At 44.4% G+C, this 22,031-nt stretch overlaps 1 protein-coding gene across 1 annotated transcript in view; it reads right to left on the bottom strand.

The window, feature by feature from the left end:
* The window catches only part of HEPACAM2 (HEPACAM family member 2), a 508,644-nt gene that overhangs the window by 85,739 nt on the left and 400,874 nt on the right, over positions 1-22,031 (bottom strand). Inside the window, exon 9 of the mRNA XM_086941874.1 lies at positions 1,271-1,344. Coding sequence (XP_086798000.1) covers positions 1,271-1,344 — 74 coding nt within the window. The remainder of the gene's footprint in view (positions 1-1,270; positions 1,345-22,031) is intronic.

Genomic DNA, 22,031 nt, shown 5'->3' with positions numbered 1-22,031 from the left:
ACCGACTGGAATTAGGCTTCCTACATCTGGCCTTAGTCACCACAGTTGCCACTTTCCTGTTTGGCACCTTTTTGTTTTACTTTTACACAATATGTTATGTATACTTGATCTGCCTGCTTCTATTTTGTTGTATAATTTACATCACTGATTGTAAAGTGATCCAATATCCGCAAGGGTCTTGTTCACGCTCTATAAAACTTTCAAAATAAATAAATAGAAAGTTGCCATTTTCTTATCCCAACCATTTGTGCCTCATGCTAGTATCCTGGGTCACAAGACTGTGAATGTCTTTACTGTTGGCGTTTAGGTATTTCTCATAGTTAGTGACACAAAGTGGACTAAGGACTTCACTTATGTGTCCCCGTGAGGCACTGGAACATCACTTTTCTGACGTTCCGGTGGCGCAATGTGCTCTGGTATATTTACATGGTCACGTAAAGGTAATTTACATGGCTATTCAGGGGCTTGTAAATATGCGCCCCTTTCATGGACAACACTGCATGAAAGAGGCGTTCCATGGGTGTTGCTGTGGGTGTTCCCACCAAACACCCATGGAATCTGACACTCCCACATTTACGAGAAATTGTGAACCCAGGAATACGTCAAAATCTAACACCACCCTAGGGGTGGGGTTAGGGAGGCATTTTTTTTCTATGTGTGCACTCTAGAAAGAGGATATCGCCTGAATTGATCCATTTTGTGCAGGAAAGTATCTCTTCCTGCACAAAATCAATCAGCCCGGCAATACAGGCCCCTTGCCTGCGTTGGTGCACGACAGCCCATTGTGCGCCTGTGCTGGGGAAAAGGACAGGAATGCATTGTATCTTATAGATTAGGTGTATTCCAGCACCTAATCTGTAACCTTTTCTTCTGACGTTAGGCAGCACAGCAAGATTCCTTCTGGCACTACCCTACGTCAAAATATCATAAATGAGGCCCTAAGTGTGGGCAGTAGCGGCAATCTTGCCAGGATGGCTGGAGGCAGAGCTTTTCCCTTCCCCCACTCCACTCAAAATGTATAAAAGATACTTTAAAGGTGGAGTTGTATAACTTACATTCCAGAAAGTTTAAACTTGTAGGCATTTAAAAAAGCAAAATATACACATACTCTGTTCTCAGTTAATTTTGAATGCAGTGAAAAACGTATTTTATATTTCTGTCGCAAAAAACTGCATGGCATGAACGTGTTTAATAAAATATAGAAAACAGTTTTTAGTTTTATGTTAAGTATTAAAAAATTAAGTTAACAAAAGTATTTTCAAATACTTACTCGTGATTACTATGTGGTGGTTGCTCTGGAACATGCTGAATAACCTCATATACAGTGCTTGGTAAATCTTGGGCCTGAATTAAATGAGAAGCACAAATATAGTTGAAAGTGAAAGAGAGCAGCAATATGCTTATTCAGAAAAAAACATTAAATGCATACATATTAAAACAAAGATCTATATATGCTAACAAACTTACATGTCACTGTGCTGTAAAATAATAAGACTGTTGTATAAAAAAATCATAAACATTAATAATGGATGTTAAAATCTGAGATGAGATTTTTCCTATATCCACATGGTATTTAAAATGTATTTGTGGCCCCTAGGTGTAGCATAATAAATACATCTCACCTTTATATGCGGACCACATAATATATGGACAGAATTACATTTTGAGAGGATCCTTTAATTTCCCTCTCCTAGTTCTAAGTGAGCTTCATTATTAGGGATGGTTGCTGATCTGTGTGGTAAAGGGGGGCTTCAGCACCATTCATCTGAAAAATGCCTACATTGAGCTGATCAGAAATAACTATTTATTTATTTATTTATTTACGCAACTTTTATAGCGCAACAAATACCCGAAGGTGTCTCGGCGCTGTTTGGGCATTTTATATTGTATATCCCCTGTACTTCGGTTACAGGATAGACTGATTGAATCCAAGATCAATCAGTTACAAGTTAGGATAATGACCAATGCTCTTGGGTGGTGCAAACTGACAGAAAATAAAGTGCTTCTAGATACATATGTGCGTCTCTCTCTTACTCTTTCTCTCTGTATATCTATTTATTTCCACAACATTGCTCCAAGGAGACAGGCTCTGACACATCAAGACTGTTCAAGTTACTTTTGTTATATATACTCCTCATATATACATTGCAGCCTTAAGCCCTGTTATCAGTTAAATCAAAACCAGTAATTCTGAACAATGGGCACAGTTGTCTTAATTACTTTTCCTTTCATATTCCTTTTTGTATTCTTCTGGTATTGCCCCTCATCTCCACCCAAAGTGAGCAGAATATGACTAATACTTTGACAAACACCAAGTGCATCCCTAGTAAGCTACCTTTTCAGAAGAGCACGAGAATCTAATCCTTCTTTAAAAGTGTGTCCCTATTATTAATAAAATGGTGTTCCTCCTAAGGATATTGAATATATTGATATATGGAATTTCTCTTCAATGTTCAGCCCATTTGGTGCTTTTACTGTCTAATTCAAGAATGTGTTTTGATTTTTGCTGGTGCAACCTCTTTTCTCTATTACCTCCCCTTCAATTTTTTGGGGCATGATCTTTCACAAACAATTTGAGCTTTTCTACTTCTCCTTTCTGAACCATCTCAAAGTGTCATTCCTCTGGGTATTCTTTATCAACATTTTTGACAACTTGATGTACCGTGCTACCCTCATATTGTAGATTACATGAACAGGTGAGGATGTAGACTACAAAATCTGTATTACAATACTCTCATTTTCTCAGTTTTCTTTTTAAATGGTGTAGTGTATTTGGTTTATTTACACCAAAATTGCATGCCTTACACGTTTTTAATTTGCAAAACCTTTTACTTCTACGCATTCAGCTGTTTGTGGTCATTCTTTCATAGTTAGTGTTGACAATGGCATCTCTCAATGATTTACCCTTTCTATATGTGATCAGTGCCCTTCTTGAGATCTTTGCTCCAATTACGGGGTCACTTTTAATCAGATGGCAGTGTTTAGATATTATTCCTCTTACTTGCATCCATTCTACACAGTGATTAGTGACAATTCTCCTTTCTGTAGAGGTCCATAGCTTCTTTCTCTGGGACTTTTCATAAAAAAATTAGCTCCTCTCTCTTAACAGTGCCATTTTCCCCTAATTCCAAGGTAGACTTAGAGTACCCCCTTTGCAAAAATCTACTCTCCAAATCTTTTTGTGTTTCAAGCGATTCTTTTTCTTCACTGAAATTACTTTTCACCTCAGGGTCTTCCCGTATGGGATGCTTCTTTTTAAACTTTGCGGGTGGAAAATAGAAGCATGAAGAACTGTATTTCCCACAGTGGGTTAATGGAGAATCTTGCTCTGAAGTTTTCCATCCAAAAGTAAATTTCTTTCCTACTTATAGTACTGGTCAATCTGATATTAAGGTAATTTTCATTCAGCGCTTTAACAGAATTCTGGCAGTTCGGGCTGGACTGTTCCCATGAGGCACAGGGTCAGACTGATTTGCATATGGCCATGTCTGAACTGGGGTGGCTGAGTGAGCTAAAGAATGGTGATGGATTAAACTCAGATCAGTTGACTGGGAGTGAGTGTTTGATTTGCCCAAGCGCTCCGTCCATCATCCCCTTTTGTTTCCCTTTGTTCGCCCTAACAGAATTCTCAGCACTCTTATTTGTGCTTTTGCAGACCGATTGGTCGAACGAAGCCAAAGTTATAGGCAAGACAAAAAATGCTTTTCCTATGGAAACTAGGTCCTAACTAGAACTACCTACTGGGGACTGCCAGTATGATTGATATATATATATATATTCTCTGAAAAAACCATAGGTTTCAGGAACGTTATAGTTAGTTGGACATTTCACTCGTACGAAACCATAGAAATTCCCCCGTTATAGTTAGCTCAGCTAACTATACCTCATGCCCCCTCAATGCACTGCTGATGACGTCACATATTACATCATTCATGACATGATCAGTGACATCACTGATGACATCTCAAATGATATCGCTGATGACATCATCCAGTAACTGTGTGTTTATGTAAAGTTCAAATGCTGTATATATATGCCATGGTGTATCGAAGAATGAGTGGGTGTATAAGTGTCTGGATGAAGGATTTAGTAGGTGTGTGACTGACTGTAAGTGTGTGATTAAATGTGTCTTACTGAATGCTTGTGTTAGTGACTAAACTGTCTGAATGTGTGCATCAGTATGTTTGTTGTGTAAGCTGCTGCATGTGTTGGTCAATAGCTACATGAGTGTGTATATGGATTATTGATTGGTTGCCTGAGTATTTGTTTGGGAGACTGAGTGTGTGTGTGTGGGTGGCTGGGAGGTGTGTGACTGTGCATAGACGTGTGAGTGGTTGATTCACTGGGTATATGGGTTCAATAGTGCACGTGTAAACAGCTGTGTAGGCAGGTGAGTGTGTGTATGAGTGTGTTGTTGAGAGATTGGACGTCTCAGCGTATAAGTCCAAGTAACTACATATGTAAAAGGCAATGTATATCAGAGTTGGAGTATATAATTGACTATACGTGAGAGTCAGTGATTGTGAGAGTGGCTGTATGGATGAGTGTGTACTTGTATCAGTGATTGTATAAGTATGTGTTAGCATATGTTTGAGTAAGTGAGGTGTTGTGTGTATAACTGTATAGGTGAGGAAATGAGAGTGTGATTCTTTGCATGACTGACTAGGTGTGTGAGCTTGAGCCCCCCACAGAGGTTGATTTCTTTTCATTATAAAGCCCCCGGGGGTTGTTCCCGGGGCAGCGGGGGGCTGTGTGCCCCGCAACTAATTAATAAAAGCCCCAGGGGTGGCAGTACCCGGGGATTAGGGGGGCCTTGGAGGCCCCCCACACATTTAAAAATTCACCCCGGGAGGGGGATGTGTTGGTCCCCGGGGAAGTGTGGGGGTGATTGGGGCCCCCACATATTTTGTCAGTTCTCCTGGGACCTGGCCCACCTGGAGGCTTCTATACAACAAAGCGCGGGAGCCAGCACTTCGTTTTTTTTAATTTTCTCAGCCGGATTTGCGTACCCAGCGCGAATTTGGCCAATTGTTTTGTTTTTTTTAATGCTTTTTTGGGCCCCGGGGGTCCTTGTGGGACTCCCTGAGCAGGCCTAGGGGGTCAGGGTGTTTCTACCCTTTCTCTTTTCTTGTGATACAGTTGAGATACAAGATGGCTGCCAACACTTCGTGGTTTGGAGTGTTGACAGCCAATTAGAATAAAACTTGTGGTCTGGAGGGGTCGCGACTCCACTGCGGCCATAGATATCGAAACTTTTGTTTTTGATTTTCTGAGTAACTACTGAACGATTTGCACCATTTAAAAAAAAAAACGCTTTCTGAACCAAGCACTACCTTTTTGCTGAATTTGATGTAATTCCGTTCAGCAGTTCGGGCTGTAGCCGTGTCTAAAGTTTCCTATGGGAAATAACATGGAGAAAACACGTTTTGGGAACCCCCTTTTTTCTTGGACCCCGCTTGGTGAATCACCCTGAAACTTCCAAGACAGGAGCTAAATGGAGCACCGCGCTAGTTTTGGAAATTTCGTGAAGATTCGTCAACAGGCGCCAACGTTTTTGGGAAAAGAAAAAATGCTTTTCCTATGGAAACTAGGTCCTAACTATAACTATCTACTGGCGACTGTATATATATATATATATATATATATATATATATATATATATATATATATATATATATATATATATATATATATATATATATATATATATATATATATATATATATACTGAAAAAACATAGGTTTCAGGGATTTTATAGTTAGCAGGACAATTCACTCTTACAAAACTATAGAAATTTCACAGTTATAGTTAGTTCAGCTAACTATAACTCGCGTCCCCGCAATGCAATGATGACGTCACATATTACATAATTCATGACATTGTCAGTGACATCACTGATGACATCTAAAATGGCATCACTGATGACATCACAAATGACATCATCCAGTGACTGTGTGTTTCTGTAAAGTTTAAATATGTAAAGTTTAAAATATGTTTTATATTTATATATATGCCAAGGTGTATTGAAGAATGAGTGAGTGTATAAGTGTTTGAATGGATGATTTAGTAAGTGCATGACTGTCTGTATAAGTGAGTAATTAAATGTGTCTTAGTGAATGAATGCGTTCTAAACTATGTAAATGTCTGTATCAGTCTGTCAGCTGGTGTGTAAGCAGTTGCATGGGTTGGTGAGTAGCTAAATTAGTGTCTATATGGGTTATTGATTGGTTGTCTTAGTATCTGTATGGGTACCAGAGTGTCTATGTGGGTGGGCGGGGTGTGACTCAGTGCATGATATATAAGTGGGTGTATGGGTTGAAGAGTATATCTGTGAAGAGCGATATGGATGGTGGTGTGTATGGGTGTGTTTGTGAGTGAATGGATGTCTCAGTGGTACATGTGTGAGTATCTACATATCTGAAAAGCAGTATATGTGAGTGATGGAGTACATAAATGAACTATATGTGAGAGTGAGTGATTGTGAGAGTGGCTGTATGGATAAGTGTGTGGTTGCATCAGTGATTGTATAAGAGAGTAAGTATGTGTCTATAAGTGAGCTTGTTTTTGAATAACTAAAGGTGTGTGAATGGAAGTGTGATTGATCTTTTGCATGACTGTCGAGGTGTGTGAGTAACGCTATGGATGAGTAGCGGTGTGTGAGTGTCTATATAGGTGTATGAGTACACTTGATAGTGCTATATTAATGAGTGACTGCATGTATGAGTGACTGTATGGGTAAATGAGTGGATGTATGTGAAGACCTAGGAATCAGTGAGTGGGTATGTAGTAAGTGGTATAGGTTTGTCTGTGGTTTCGAAAATGGTAGTCCGTATTGTAGAGTAGGTGTACGAAAGGTTACAGTAGGGTGTGAGGAGGTGCTTCAGATTATCACATGGATGATGTCATCAGTGATGTCATTTGAGATGTCATCATTGATGTCATCAGTGATGTCACTGACCATGTCATGGATGATGTAATATGTGACATCATCAGCAGTGCATTGCAGGTGCGCGAGTTATAGTTAGCTGAACTAATTATAACAGTGGAATTTCTATGGTTTTATAAGAGTGAAATGTCCAGCTAATTATAACATCCCTGAAAACCTATAGTTTTTTCAGTGAATTTCCATGGTTTTTGAAATGCTAATTTCTAACTATAACCTACCTGAAACCTATTGGTTTTCAGTGAATTTCAATGGTTTTTTAAATGCTAATTTCTAACTATGACATCCCTATTCATTCCCGGGAGACAGTTGCAGTCCGTGTAGGTACACGGAGGGGAGCCGCTGGCGTGGAAAAAAACGCCGCGTGAAGTCAACCCACGCTGTTGTTTCCGAAGGGGCACAATCTGTTCCTTCAGGAAGTTCCCTTTTTTAACACACCCCTACCAGAGTGAGTAGTGCGGTGTTGATGGAATGTTTTCCGTCCTTTGACACTGTATATAATTTTTTTCACACTTAGAGCCTCACGGGAGGGTGCACCTTAGCGCGTGCACACCACCGGAGGACTTTTGGTTTAGGTCCTGAAGAAAGCTGAGCTACATGCAACTTAAACAGCTGAAACATGTCGACCAAATTTTACTTCTGACTTAGGATTCCTGTTCCTTAATTAAGAACCTGGGGAGTCCGCTCACCTTGTTTTTAACCAAGGCTGGCCATTATTAAAAAAAAATTCTAAAGGCACAACCTTTGCATTTTTTAATTGTTAAATACACATTTGCACTATCACGTTTAGTCACTTCCTAATTTAGGCACTGTTGCACCCACCACATCCTGTTCCGCTGTAATCAGGCGTCGTAGCACGCTGGGGAGGCATTCGGTCACCCCAGCGGGGACCCGATGATGAAGCATGTCACCAACTAGTGGTGAGTGATGGTCCTTCTAAGAATTAAGGTTCTTTCCCTCCACCCACTACAGGGTGACCAGCAAACGCCCTGACTTTCTTCTAGTTGAAGACAGTCGTCAGGGCCCTCTTAGGGACTTTGAGACTGCCCCGCTGTACTTACTTCACGCGTGTAAGTATTGATCACGTGTGCAGTACACAGTGAAGCTTTATTTCATAAATCTTTGAACCTATCACGTGTGTCACTTTTCTTTTTCCACCTTAGTCACTCCTTCGTTGTTTACAGTATACATTATCGGGGTACAGGAGTGTCTACACCCTACCTCTCTTGTTGATATTGAATCCCTATTAATTCCCCTTCAATCCAGTGGGTCCCTGGGGTCCAACTAGCCCACCAGCTACCTCCAGTAAGCGCCACAAAGCTGTGTTGCAGAAACGTGTAAAAAGGGGCATGGCCTCAACGCCTCTCTGCATTGCAGCTCTCTGGCGCATACTGGAAGTACCTGGTGGGCTAGTTTGCCCCCAGGGAGCCTCAGGAATGAAAGGGACGTAATCCCCCAATTTACAATTTGCCAGGGGATATGGTTGCACACTTGCTATGTCGGGCCCCGACCCTACCTTCACCACTGTGCAAACGTGCCCTGTGGCTTTTTTTTAGTTGGGGGATTAATTCCCCTTGAGTCCTGATGGTCCCTGGGGTTCAACTAGCCCGCCAGGTACCTCCGGTAAGCGCCACAGAGCTGCGTTGCAGAGAGGTGTGAAAAGGGGCGTTTTTACAACAATCTGCAATGCAGCTCTGTGGCGCTTACTGGAGGTACCTAGTGGATAGATGCCCCCAGGGGACCTCAGAATTGAAGCAAAATTAATTCCCCAACCTGAAACACGCCACAGGGCGTGTTTGCACACATGTCATCTCAGGCCTAGCCCCCTCCCTTCACCACTGCAACGCACCCGTGGCGTGTGTTAAGTTTGGGGATTAGCTCTTCTTGAATCCTGAGGGTCCCTGGGGTGCAACTAGTCCACCAGGGAACTCCATTAAGCGCCACAGAGCTGCATTGCAGAGAGGTGTAAACAGGGGTGTGGCCTCTGAACACCTCTCTGCAACGCAGCTCCCTGGTGCACACTTGAGGTTCCTGATGGGCTACTTGGTCCCCAGGGACCCCCAGTATTCAAGGGGAAATAGTTCCCCATCTGTAAACTCACCAGGGGACGGTGTTTGCAGAGTGCTGCAGGGAGGGGGCGGGCCTCTGGCGCGATGCTGGTGTTTTTTTATTATTTATTTTTTAAGAAGGGGGCTGTGTGGCCCCCCTTCTTTTCCTATTTTACTGGCCCTGGGGACCCCATCCCCCAGGACCTGACCCCAATTTGTTTTTTTCTTTAAATAATTTGGAAGGGGGCTGCATGGCTCCCCTCCTGAGGCCATAATCGGCCCGGGGACCCCATCACCAGGGCATGGCCATTTTTTTTCTTTATTTATGTGGAGGGGGGCTTCGTTGCCCCCCTCCTCAGGCCATTTAGGATCCTGGAGACCCCATCCCCTGGGGCCAGCCGTATCCGTTGGGGCCCATGGGGGGGTCCCCAATCCCCCCACTGTCCCGCTGTCTCCCCGCGTTCTGCGGGAGCTGGCATTGCTTTTCCACATGTGAAGCTGCTAAGATCCAGCTCCCCGTGTGGAAAAGCAATCGGCTTTGGTTTTTGAAAGAGAGAGCAGGTTTCCTGCTCTCTCTTCAAAAAACCAAAGCAGAGTTTGCTGTTGCAGGGCGGGAGCCAGGAGGCTCCCGCCCTGCCATAGCAAGCTGCAGTGTCCCAGGATACTGCAGGAGCCGGCCCTGGGGGGTGGTGGTCCTCAGGGACATCTAGGGCTCCAGGAGGGGGGCCGCGTGCCCCCCTCCCACCATTTGCAAAGCCCCGGGGGGTGGTGGTCCCTGGGGTTTGGGGATTCATCATGGACCCCCCAATTTTAATAATTAGAGCCCCGGGGAGGTGGCGTTCCCTGGGGCATATGGGGGGGCTCGAGATCCCCCACACAGGTTAGTTAATTAAAAAATAAACAAGCCCCGGGTATGCGGTCCCTGGGGCTGTGGGGGGCCATGTGCCCCCACCAATATTTTATAAAAGCCCTGGGGGTGGCGGTCCCCAGGGCTGTGGGGGCCATGAGCACCCCACAAATACTTTTGAAAAACCCCGGGGGTGGCAGTCGCCGGGGCTAGAGGGGCTCCTTTGGGCTCCCCATCTTACTCTACAAATTGCCCCCGGGACTTGGCCGACCCAGGGGCTATTTAATAACGAAGCACAGGATCCCGCGCTTCGTTTTTTAATTTTTTCACAGATCCGTGGATCCTCCACGCAGCCCGCGAATTAAAAATAAATAAATAATTTTTGAGCCCTGGGGGTCCTGGTGGGACCCCATAAGCAGGCCTAGGGGCTCAGGTTGTTTCTACCCTGCCCCCTTTTCTCGTTATTTGCATTTGTTTTTCTGTTTTCTTTTGCCTCGGTTCTACGATAATTCTTGTGGTCGACCCCGGCCACGGATGGTACCACCTTTTTGATTGTTTTGGGTCCGCTGCTGCCTGGTGGGCTAGTTGGACCCCAGGGACCCTCAGGATTCAAAGGGACTTAATCCCCCAACTTAAAACGTGCCACAGGGCGTGTTTCCACAGTGGTGAAGGGAGGGGGCGGGCCTGAGGTGATGTGTGCAAACATGCCCAGTGGCGCCTTTTAAGTTGGGGAATTCATTCTCCTTCAATCAGGTCCCCCGGGGGCCAACTAGCCCACCAGGTATCTCCAGTAAGTACTAGAGGCCTGCATTGCAGAGAGGTGGTCCAGACCAGGTCCCTTTTTACACCTCTGCAGCTCTGTGGCCCTTACTGGGGGTACCTGGTTGGCTAGTTGGACCCCAGGGACTGTCAGGATTCAAGGGGACTTAATCTCCCAACTTAAAATGGCCACAGGGTGTGTTTGGACACATGTCACCTCAGGCCCCCCCTCCCTTCACCATTGTGCAGATGTGCCCCGTATCACGTTTTAAGAGGTAGTTTTAATCCCCCTGCCCTATTATGTACTATGGCCTTACAGAGGAGGTCATGCTAATCACATGGGTACCCCAACGCATAGTGTTTCCTAGTGTATGTAGGTGTTTTCACTGTATTCTAAGTGTATTTTAGCATACCACTGGCTCTAGGCCCGGTTAGTCAGTCAGTTACCACCAGATTTTGTAACAAGGCCTCTTTCTGCTCCTCTGTTCTTTCTTTCTGCACATGTATTGCTTCTTCTTGCACTTTTCTTAGTCTTTGTGGACTTCTGTTCTTTCTGCATTTATTTTGCTTCTTTCTGTGCGTTTTTTCTTCTTTCTTCACATGTCCTACCTCTGTAGGCATTGCTAGAAACTAGCATTTGAAAAACCTTTGAAATTCACTGGGAAAAACGTAGGTTTCAGGCACGTTATAGTTAGAAATTAGCATTTAAAAAAACCTTAGAAATTCACAGAAAAATACATAGGTTTCAGGGGTGTTAGCTGGACATTTCACTCATACAAAACCCTAGAAATTCCTCCGTTATAGTTAGTTCTTCTAACTATAACTCGCGCCCCTGCAATGCACTGCTCATGACGTCACATATTACATCACTCATGACATGGTCAGTGACATCACTGATGACATCAGTTGGCCACCACCCCTGGGGATAATTGAAATTAGGTGGAGGGCTCTGAGGCCCCCCAGCCCCGGGGACCCCCACCCCGGGGCTTTTAAAACAAATAAAATAACCTGTGTAGGGGGCTCAAGACCCCCCACACACCCCAGGGACCGCCACCTCCCCAGGGCTCTAAATATGTAATTTTGGGGGTCGGTGATGGACCACCCCAGTTTCCGGGGCTTTGTAAATTGTGGGGAGGGGGGCCACGTGGCACCCCTCTTGGAGCCCTCGATGGCCCTGGGGACCGCCACCGCCTGCAGTGTCCTGGGGTGCCTACCCCGGGACACTGCCGTTTGCAATGACAGGGCGGTAGCCTTGCGGCTCCAACCCTGTCATTGCAAACTGCTTTGCTATTTGGAAGAGATAGCAGGAAACCCATGTGGAAAAGCAATGCAGGCTCATGCAGGATGCGGGGAGCGGGCTGGGACCGTGGCGGAATTGGAGACCCCCCACTGCCCCCAACAGAGAGGACCAGCCCCAGGGGCCCCCTCCTCAAAATATATATATTTTTTAAAAGCAGGCCCTGGGGGGATGGGGTCCCCGGGGTCATAAGTGGCCACAGGAGAAGGGCAAGGCCCCCCCCCCCCAAAAAAAAATTATAATTTCAAAAAAGGCCCATGCTCCAGGGTATGAGTCCCCGGTGCACATTATGGCCTTGGGAGGGGGGCCACGCGGCCCCTTACCAATTTCTAGATTTAAAAAAAATAAAAATAGGGGGCAGGCCCTGGCGGATGGGGTCCCCAGGGCCAATAAATGAGAAAAAGAAGGGGAGCTACACAGCCGCCTTCTTAAAAAAAAAAAAACGGGATTGTGCAGGAGGCCACGCCCCCTCCTTGCACCACTCTGCAAACGTGCCCCATGGTGCGTTTGCAGATGGGGAACGAATTCCCCTTGAATACTGGGGGTCCCTGAGGGCCAACTAGCCCACCAGGAACCTCCAGTATGCGCCAGGGGGCTGCGTTGCAGAGAAGTGTCCAGAGGCCACACCCCTTTTTACATCTCTCTGCAATGCAGCAAGGTGGCGCTTACTGGAGGTACCTGGTGGGCTAGTTGGCCCCCAGGGGACCTCAGGATTCAAGGGGACTTAAACCCCAACTTAAAACGCGCCACAGGGCTAGTTTGCACAGTCGTCAATGTAGGGAGTGGGGCTTGAGGATATGTGTGCAAACATGCCTTGTGGCGCGTTTGAAGTTGGGGAATTAATTCCTCTTCAATCCTGAGGTCCCCTGGGGGCCAACTAGCCCACCAGGTAAATCCAGTAAGCGCCACGGAGCTGCGTTGCCGAGTGTTGTAAAAAGGGGCGTGGCCTTAGCGCCTCTTTGCCACAGAAAACTGTGTTGAGGAGGACCATATTTACAAGGCTGTATTGGAGTAGGGCAAAGAGCCCCCTCAGTGTCGCAAAAAGCTCTGGTGGCGCAATGACTTTGTAAATATGCCCCAGAGTCCTTACGAAGTGTGAGCTCCCAGAAAAGTATCCATGCACAGGTAACAAAAAAGTAATGTACATGGAAGAATCCCCAAAGTCATATCTTTATGTACACTTTTAAAATTTCTCCAGAATGAGCCTGGATTCTGTGGTACAGAAATAGTAGGAAATGTTTTTCCTACTTTATAGAATTCACTAAAATTTTCATGGGTGCACAGGGAAAGCTGTACTAGGTGCAGGTTTCCACTGAGCAAGTCATTCTAGTGGGCTCCTGTCCCTACTGTGCACTCTATATTAGAGAACTTTGTAGAGAGGGAATAAGGTGCCTCGTACAAATGCATACTTTTTTCTTGTTACCTCCCACAAAATCTGGGATGATCCATTCCCCTGCCTACCCTGGAAAGAGATTGCGGTTGCCCTCAGCCATAGTAACTATTGCATTCTTTACAGGGGGGAAAGAGAGGAATTTATGAACGACAACAAAAGTCTATGTTTGTGGTTGTTCAAAAACTTCCAAGGCTAGCCCACACATTGGAGCATCTATTTTCTCAAACCTTCAGTAGTATATATGAATGTGGAGAGCTCCACACCCTTAGTGGAGATTTCCTGTTTATCCTTTGCCGTCATGATACATCAAGATGCCGCCAGGGGATCGTCAGTATCCCTTAGTCAGTGACAAAAAAGTGGTCAATCCTGCATCCAAGGACACTGCATGTGCCAGAATTGTAGACCATAGGTCTGCACACCTCCCACTGCCTCACTCCACATCAGGAACATCAGGCCAATCCCATACTGACTCCAGCAAGATCCAAGCTTCACACCTAGAACAGTGCTCCTTGAAGGCTACCTCTGGCTATCTGAGGCACCTCTGTGACCCTTCCAAGGAAGAGATGAAGCTGCTGTCCCTGAGTGCCTTGGAAGAGATTGGGCCCTCTGGAGCCTGCACAGTCAAGTGCCTCTCCAATATGATTAACTGGGTTGGTCGGAGTACTAGACCAGTCCTCCCAGTGGGGACAGACTATGATATTTTCAAGGTTTGTACCCATTACACCATCTACCCTGTCAGTTGACCCACCACACCTGCCAGGAAAAGAAATGTCTTGAGGCATTGTGAGGGTGGTGAACATAACAGACACAGCTGCCTAGATGCTTTCAAGGCGAGGTACTCCACTCTTCCTGGCTAGTCTGGTTATGAACACCCTCAGGGGGAGCTGGAATCATGCATCAGTACCATCCCATGGCTTCTATTCAGTTGTGCCAGCTGGCTCCTCTCTATAGGTTGAGCCTACCAGCTACCTCAGCTGGCCTGTTCTTCTGTCCCTGGCACTTCTCCACATCAGTCTCACACCCAGCCACACCAGAGATGGTGCCAAGTGTCTTGCAGTCTCACCCAGCCTGCTCCATTATCAGGAGGGGCATAAGGAGATGGGTCCTGCCTCGTCAGGTTGGCACGGAGACAGCCATGGTCCTTTCCTTGAATGGCCACGACTCACTCAACTGCACAACTCACCTCTGCAATATGCCATCATGCAGTGACACATCCAGTCGCCATGCTCTGCCAAAGAGCTAGAAGGTTGGGCACCACACCTCTCATGTCACATGGTCATAGATACTGCCCCGCAGCTCCAATGCCCTACGTTTCCACTGCAATCATATCACCTGCAACACTGCTATCACCTGGACTGAACAGATGGGTACACCACTGTAAGAAATTGGGTAACTGATTGAGGGGTGAAACCCTACTCAAACAGAAATCACAATCCTTGTCAATGTGTCAAGTCACAAGCAAACCCTACATTTACCCATTATCAGCCCTTGCTTAGCTTGCCACAGAGCAGTCAAGCTTAATTCAGGGGTAATGTGTGAAGTATTTGTGCAACACTTCAAACAGTAATACAGTGAAAACACACCACAATGATCCCACATCAGATTAGAAAAATACAGTAATTGTAATAAATAAAACAAGATCAAATTCACAAGAATTCAATTAGTAGAACAGGAGATATGCAGTTTTAAAGATTTCAGTGAAAATAGCACCAAAACGTACAAAGTGGCAACTGTGGGTATCTGGCGTGCTGGACCGGAATAAACTCAACAGTTCAGGCCGACCACAATGGATCAAAGCTCAGCTACAGGCCAGTTAGGCCATCTGAATGAGTGTGCCTTAAATCCTGGTTGCAGAGCTTTACGACGTCCCGCGTCGAGAATGTGTCACACAACCGAGGTGATGCATTTGATCTGAGGAGCAGAAAAGCTGCGTTGAAAGGTCCTGCATCATCATCGTGGATCCCATCAATGAGGGCTTGAGATGTGAAGTTCTGTGTCGAGGAGGTGGTGTGCAGCCGAGGCGATGTGTTGGGTCTGAGGAGCAGCAAGGCTGTGATGCAAGAACCAGTTTAGTCACCAAGGCTGCTGTCAATGAGAGATATGTGATGCGAGAGTCTGGATCGAAGTTGCATCCTGCAGTTGCAGTTCTGATGTAGGAAGAAAAGTCAATATGGGGTCCTTGCGCTGGGTGAATTATCACAGCAGAGGCAATGCATTGGTTCTGCTCTGGGTTACGCCACGCAGTAGAGGAGATGCGTTGGTTCTTCTGAATCCACAAATGGGCTGGCAGAGCACCTTCAGGCCTACTTCCAAGGGCCCAAGACTGTGGCGGTACCACAGGGTAGAATCAGGGTAGAATCCACAGATGCTGTGTCCGGGCACTGGTTACAAGTGGTACTGAGTACAAGTTGCAGGTCGAGTCCCTCCCACCCAGATAGGAGGGCAGCAGGTCAGCTCAGCAGGCAGCAGTCCTTCAGGGCATCAGTCCAGCCGAAAGGCAGTCCTTTCAGCCACACAGCAGTTCTTCTTCCAGGCAGAGTCTTCTATAGGTTCAGAACTGTACTGAAGAGTTGGTGTCTTAATACCAGTATTTTTGCCAGGTGCCACCTTTGAAGTGGCAGAAGCTTTTAGAGGCTTCCCTTTGAAGTTCACAAGTTTCCTGCCCACCAAGCCCTAGCTCAAGACTACATACAGAGGATAAGCAGCCCTTTGTGTGGAGGCAGGACATAGTCTATTCAAGTGTTAATAGGGCTGTGCCCAGCCCGCCCTCCCATCCTGCCAGTGATGACCCCATCCAGGCACATCTAAGCTCTATTGTGTGTGGCTGTCTTGTAAGAAAACACAAACTGTCAGCTACACCCAGTGATGTGACCCAGAGACAAGCTTCAGGTACTAAATGGCTAAGTAAAAAAAGCCAACTTTCTAAAAGTGGCATTTTCAAAATAGTATTATACAATCCAACTTCACCATAAGTTTTTTTCTAATTACAAAGACACCAAACATGAACCTGTTACCTGTTCCCATTTGGAGGTTACAACGTATTAAATGTAACAAGGTAACACCAACTTTATCCTATAGAAGAGATAAGCCTTCTAGAAGTGAAACAAGTTTTAAAGAGTTTTTCACTACTAGAACATATATAACATAAAAGTACATGTACTATTTTTTAACTACATTACACCCTGCTTTCTGGGCTGTCCAGGACCTACCCTAGGGGTTACTTATATGTACTAAAAAGAAAGGTTTGGGGCGTGGCCACAAGTTTATTTTGCTAGGTTGACATGGCAGATTAAAACTGCACACATCAGCTGCAATAGCAGGCCTGAGAAATGGTTTAATGTCTACTTAGGTAGGTGGCACAATAAGTGCTGCAGGCCCACTAGTAACATTTAATTTACAGACCCTGGGTACTTGTACCACTATACTAGAGACTTATAAGTAAATTACATATGGCAAGTGCAGATAAGCGATTGTCACCATATTTTAAGGAGAGAACACATGCACTTTAGCACTAGGTAACAGTGGTAGAGTGGACGGATCCTAAGGCCAGCAAAACGAGATCAGCGAAAATGGAAGGGGGAGGTAAAACGTTTTGGTAAGACCGCTTCAAGGCTGACAGATCTAACAACCACAGGCAGCTGCGTTTCATGCTGTCTATACACTTTTAATTCTTCAGCCATTCAAACATCTAGTGCCAGGTGCACACCAAGTCCCTATACAGGGTTTGAGGATTTAATTCACATATGGATGTAAAAGGATTTTGTGGGCTATAGCGGTAGCTCGTGCAGAGTGCATCCTTCAAGTTGACTGTTGGGTCACGCCCCTTATTCTCCCATAAATCTTCATTGCATGCCCAGGTTTGCATCATCACTTATAAATCCCTAGGGCATGCTTAGATATAAACTATTACTCATTAATCCTAACGTTTGCAACATCCCTCCGTATAAATCACAATCATTATATATTTCTTTATTTAGGGGATTTATAGTGTGTAAATACCACACTGACTGATAGCTGCGCATGTTACATAGAAAAAAGGGAAACAGAAAAATCCAAAGCATACTAGTTAAGGAAAACTGGGTGGAGAATTCCATAAGCTTAGGAGTGGTAACATGCATAAAGCTAGAAGCAAAATTACTGACAAAAACAGGAAATGGCTGGACGTAGAAAGTGACTTGGAGAGTGAGAGACGCAAGAGGAGAAAAGAAGAGTATTTCATCAACATGCCTGATATCTGTGGAGAATTTAACATCAATATCTATGGGCATTAAAATGTATGTTGTTTAAGGCTTCTTGAATACTGGATTTGAAATCTAGTTATTCACCAATCTCCCTTCAGCAACAAAGTGCTTTTTTTTTTTTTAAAGGTTTTATGTAGTGCTGGCTAGACCCAGGGGTATCAGAGCGCTTTACAGGAGTTTGAAGGAGGAACAGGAATAAAAAATGTGGTTAATAATATAGCATTCAGACTGGTTAAACTAAAAAGAACAAATTGATTAATTCAATTTAGGTTAACAGATATGCAAAAAAAGAGCTATCCACATAAATAATATGGATATGGGTGATCAAAAACTAGTGAGTAATGAGTAAATAGGGGTGTGAAAAATAGATAGGGGAAGAAGTATAGATGGAGAGAGACTATGGAAGGGGATGGGTAAGAGTAGGCGAAGGCAAGGAGGGAAACTAGGGGGGGAGAGGGAGAGAATAGCAAAAGTGAAATATGTAAAGAGGGGAAGGGAGGGGTGGGAGACAGGAAGACAGTAGAGGGGAACCTGACAGGGGGAAGCAGAGTGAGGGGTCGGAGGCTAAGATTGGATTATGGACCCCAATATTTGTTGAGAAGTTGCAGTATGAGGTCTTTTTTAAAGTTGAAGTAGGAGGGGTTACATCGCAGGTCTTTAGGAAGGGCATTCCGGATGTTTGGAGCATTTCCGGAGAAGGAGCGAGATTGTGTGGTTTTCTTTTTTAACAAAGGAGGGACTAGGAGGAGAGTGTTGGTGCTTCTCATCGGTCCGGAGCAGCTTGCTTTGTTGAGTTTATTTGAGAGGTACATCGGGATGTTTTGTTGAAGGGCTTTGTGAGTAATGCATGCAATCTTGTAGGAGGATCTGCCTTCGATGGGAAGCCATTTAAGGGCTTTAAGGGCAAGGGAGATGTGGTCAAAACTTTTGCAGTCGGTGATAAGCCTGGCCGCTAGGTTGAGCACAGATTTGAGTGGGGCTAGGTGAACTTTAAGTGTTCGGGCGAGAATAGCGTTACCATAGTCGATTTTTGAGAGGACCAGTGATTGGGCAACCCATTTGAAGTCATCAGCAGGAATGAAGGGTTTAATGTTCTTGAGATGACGGAGAGTGAAGAGTGCTCCTTTAGCAGAGTTTTTTATGTGGGCATTGAGTTAGGCTGTTGTTAATGCTGATACAGAGAGATTTTACTGAGCTGGATGAGAGCGAACAGTTGAGGGTATTAAGGTCGGAGATCCAAGTTTGGATGGGGGTTGTTTTTCGGAGAGAAGAAAATGATTTCTGTATTTTTAGGGTTGAGTTTGAGATGATTGTAGTGGAACTAGGATTGGATCTAGGTTAGGGTGTCGTTGAGGTGCAGAACATCAGCGTGGGATTTATTCTTATAGTAAAGTTGAGTGTTATCTGCATAGAGGTGGTAGTTGATTCCAGCTTGTTTTTGAAAGAGGGTAAGGGGTTCCATAAAGAGTTTGAAGAGAGAGAATAGATCCCTGGGGGTCACCTAGGGAGACAGGTGTAGGGTTTGAAAGGCAGTCGTAGATTTTGATTTGTTAATTTCTGTGTTGGAGAATGGAGGCAAACCATTTGAGGACAGGACCATTGAGGCCAAGGCGAGCTTTGAGTGTGTTAAATAAGGCAGAGTGGTTAACTGAATCAAACGCAGCAGAGAGGTCAAGGAGAATAAGTAGGCAGGTCTCGCCCTTGTTGAGGGAGTGATGAATGTCATCAACTATATTTAGCATGGTGGTTTCTGTACTGAAGCATTTTCTTAAGCCGGATTGCAAGGAGTCCAGAAGGTTGAAAGTGTCAATGTGTTTATCCAATTGGAGCAGGGCACATTTTTTCAAGGGCTTTGGAGAGAAGGGGGAGGTTGGAGATAGGGCGGAAATTGTTTGGGTCATTAGGGTCGGCTTTGGGATTTTTGAGAATGGGAGTGGTTTGTTCAAGTTGGAGGGAGACAGGGAGACACCCCGTGGTCAGGCAAGAGTTGATGATAGTAGTCCAATATGGGGCAATGATGTTCTTTAGATCTTGGAAAAGGTTAGAATGGAGAGGGTCTTTAGTGTGAGAAGACGGTTTTACTTTAGCAATGATGTTAAAGTATTCGGGTTCGGTTACAGGGTGAAAATTATGCCAGGAGGCATTGTTTTTTTAACTGGGAGTTGGGGAGGTTGGGTTCAGGAGGGGATATAATGAGAAGGTGATTCGAGGAATCAGGGGATAGAGTTAATAAGGAGAGCGATTTTGAAGTAATGTGATTGGAAAATTGGGGGTTGGGTGGGATCTGAGTTAAAAGGAAGGATTGATCAATTTTGGCGTTTTTTTCTGAGAAGAAGTTAGCAATTTCTTTGCATCTCTCAGTTGAGGCCGTCAGCTTTAGAGGGGCAGAGGATGTTTGGTTTCTAACTATGTTAAACAGTTCTCTGGGTCTATTTTTGACCCAATCAAGTTGTGAATAGTAGAAGGATGCTTTTTCATTGAAAATGTGCTTCTTGTAAGTGGTTCTAGCAAAGCTGAGGAGGGTGAGATGGGAGGGGGTTGGTTGTTGCCTCCAAGTTCTTTCAGTCAGTCTAAGAGAGCGTCATTCGTTGTTGAGATCTGAGTTGAACCAGGATTTGGATGGAATATTTCTTTGAGTTTTTAGTTTAGGTGAAGCAATTTGGTCTAAGACCTCGATGACAGATTTATTAAAATACTAGGTGAGTTTGTTTGCATTTTACAAGTGAGGGCTGAGAAGAAGTTGTGCTTGGAGTTTAGACTCGAGTTTGCCAGGTGGAATAAGATTAAGGTTTCTGGTTAATTTCCTGGGTTTTTTATGGGAAGCGGTGGGGCCGTGGTAGCGATCGTGAACAGAATGAGGTGATGGTCAGACCAGTCGATGGGGATGATGTTGGAAAGGGAGGCCAAGTCATTGTTGGCAATGATGGCGTCATGAGTGGCCCCTTTGGTATGGGTTGGAGGGAGTAGTTTCAAGTTTATTTATTTTTATTTGCTTTGGTACTCAACTGAGAACCACAAATGTTTTAAGCATAAAATTCAGTTTTTACATCATTTAAGATTTCTCATATTAATACAAGTTTAAAAATGGTTTTAAAAATTCGTAAAATTTATTACAAACAAATTCATTTGGGGGGAATTTGCATAAAATAATCAGTTCCTTTGTTGAGTTAATTCTACATTTAACGTATATAGATTGCAAACATTTTTTCCTTGCCATTACCACTTTTGGATTTGGGCATACGAACATTAAATGCTCTAAGTCCTGCTCTCCGCCTTTGCACAAGTTACATATCGAGCTTTCCTTTAAATGCCATTTAGATGTTACAGCTTTGACAGGTAATATGCCGAACCGGAACAGAACGATCGCTCTCCTGACACCATGATTTAGGTTAAAAGCAATATACTGCTGAGGTTTCTTAAATGTTATTGATTCAATAAAATTCGTATATAAAGTTAGTTTAGAGCAATGAAATGAGTCAAGTTCGAAACTAAATCTTGGAGTGTAATGTTTTAAAAAGAGCTTCAACTGGGCTGGTGTCCAAGCTAGCAGCAAATTGATGTTAGTTTCTGCTAGCTTAAAAGCTCTTGACATGTTCTTAAAAAATACATATTTAGATGAGTCTAGATCAAAAGTCTCTGTTTTGAGCAGGGATCGGAGAGTTCCTTCCTCTGCATGTAGGAGATTGTACGCCCACCTGATAATATTAGCAATTCCTCGAGAATAAGAGCTGGTTAGTGAAAACTCGAGGCGGAGAGCTTGTACTGGAACAGCCTGAGATACCTTCATTAATCTCCGTAGTATTTTCCCTTCTTTTTGGTCTAGGAAGCTCCATTGATTTATGGGAATATATTCCAGAGCGTATGATAGTACTGGTGGTATCTTGGTGCTGTACACCTTAAGCAGGGAAGAGAAGTGCCTGTGACCCGAGGCTGCGTATAACCTTGAAAGAGCTCCCGCATGTACATCGGATTTCCTGGTTACATTCACTATCAGTGGCCGATTTTGTAGAGTATTGGAAAAAATTCTACCTAAATGGGTATATTCCTTTACCTCTTCCACCTTTTCTCCCCCGAGGGTCCAGCAATATTTTGGGCTCTTTTTCCTCCCCGAAAACGAGACTATTTTTGTTTTAGTGATGTTAGGGATTAAGTCGTTTTCCTCTGTGTATTTATGCAGTGCCTGGAGATTGTTTTGTAGACCAAATGGAGTTACATCTAATATGATAATATCATCTGCATATAACAGTGTATGTAGATTATGGGAGGCTACCTTTGGTGGAAAATTATGTACTTGCTGGAAACATTGAGGCATGTCACTAAGATAAAGTGAAAACAATAGGGGGGTGAGAAGGCATCCTTGTTTGAGGCCATTAGGGGTCGGGATAGGACTAGTTAAGCCCTTTTCCCTCCCCATTTGAACCTGGCACCAGGTGTCTGTGTGCAAAGAGATTAATATTCGTAATAGCTGATCAGGGATACCCATTTTGCTAAGTTTTTTCCAA

The sequence above is a fragment of the Lissotriton vulgaris genome, chromosome 10 (genome assembly GCF_964263255.1).
Source record: "Lissotriton vulgaris chromosome 10, aLisVul1.2, whole genome shotgun sequence".
NCBI lineage: Eukaryota > Metazoa > Chordata > Amphibia > Caudata > Salamandridae > Lissotriton > Lissotriton vulgaris.
The sequence above is the reverse complement of the archived record's forward strand: the minus strand, read 5'-3'. Positions and strand labels throughout refer to the sequence as shown.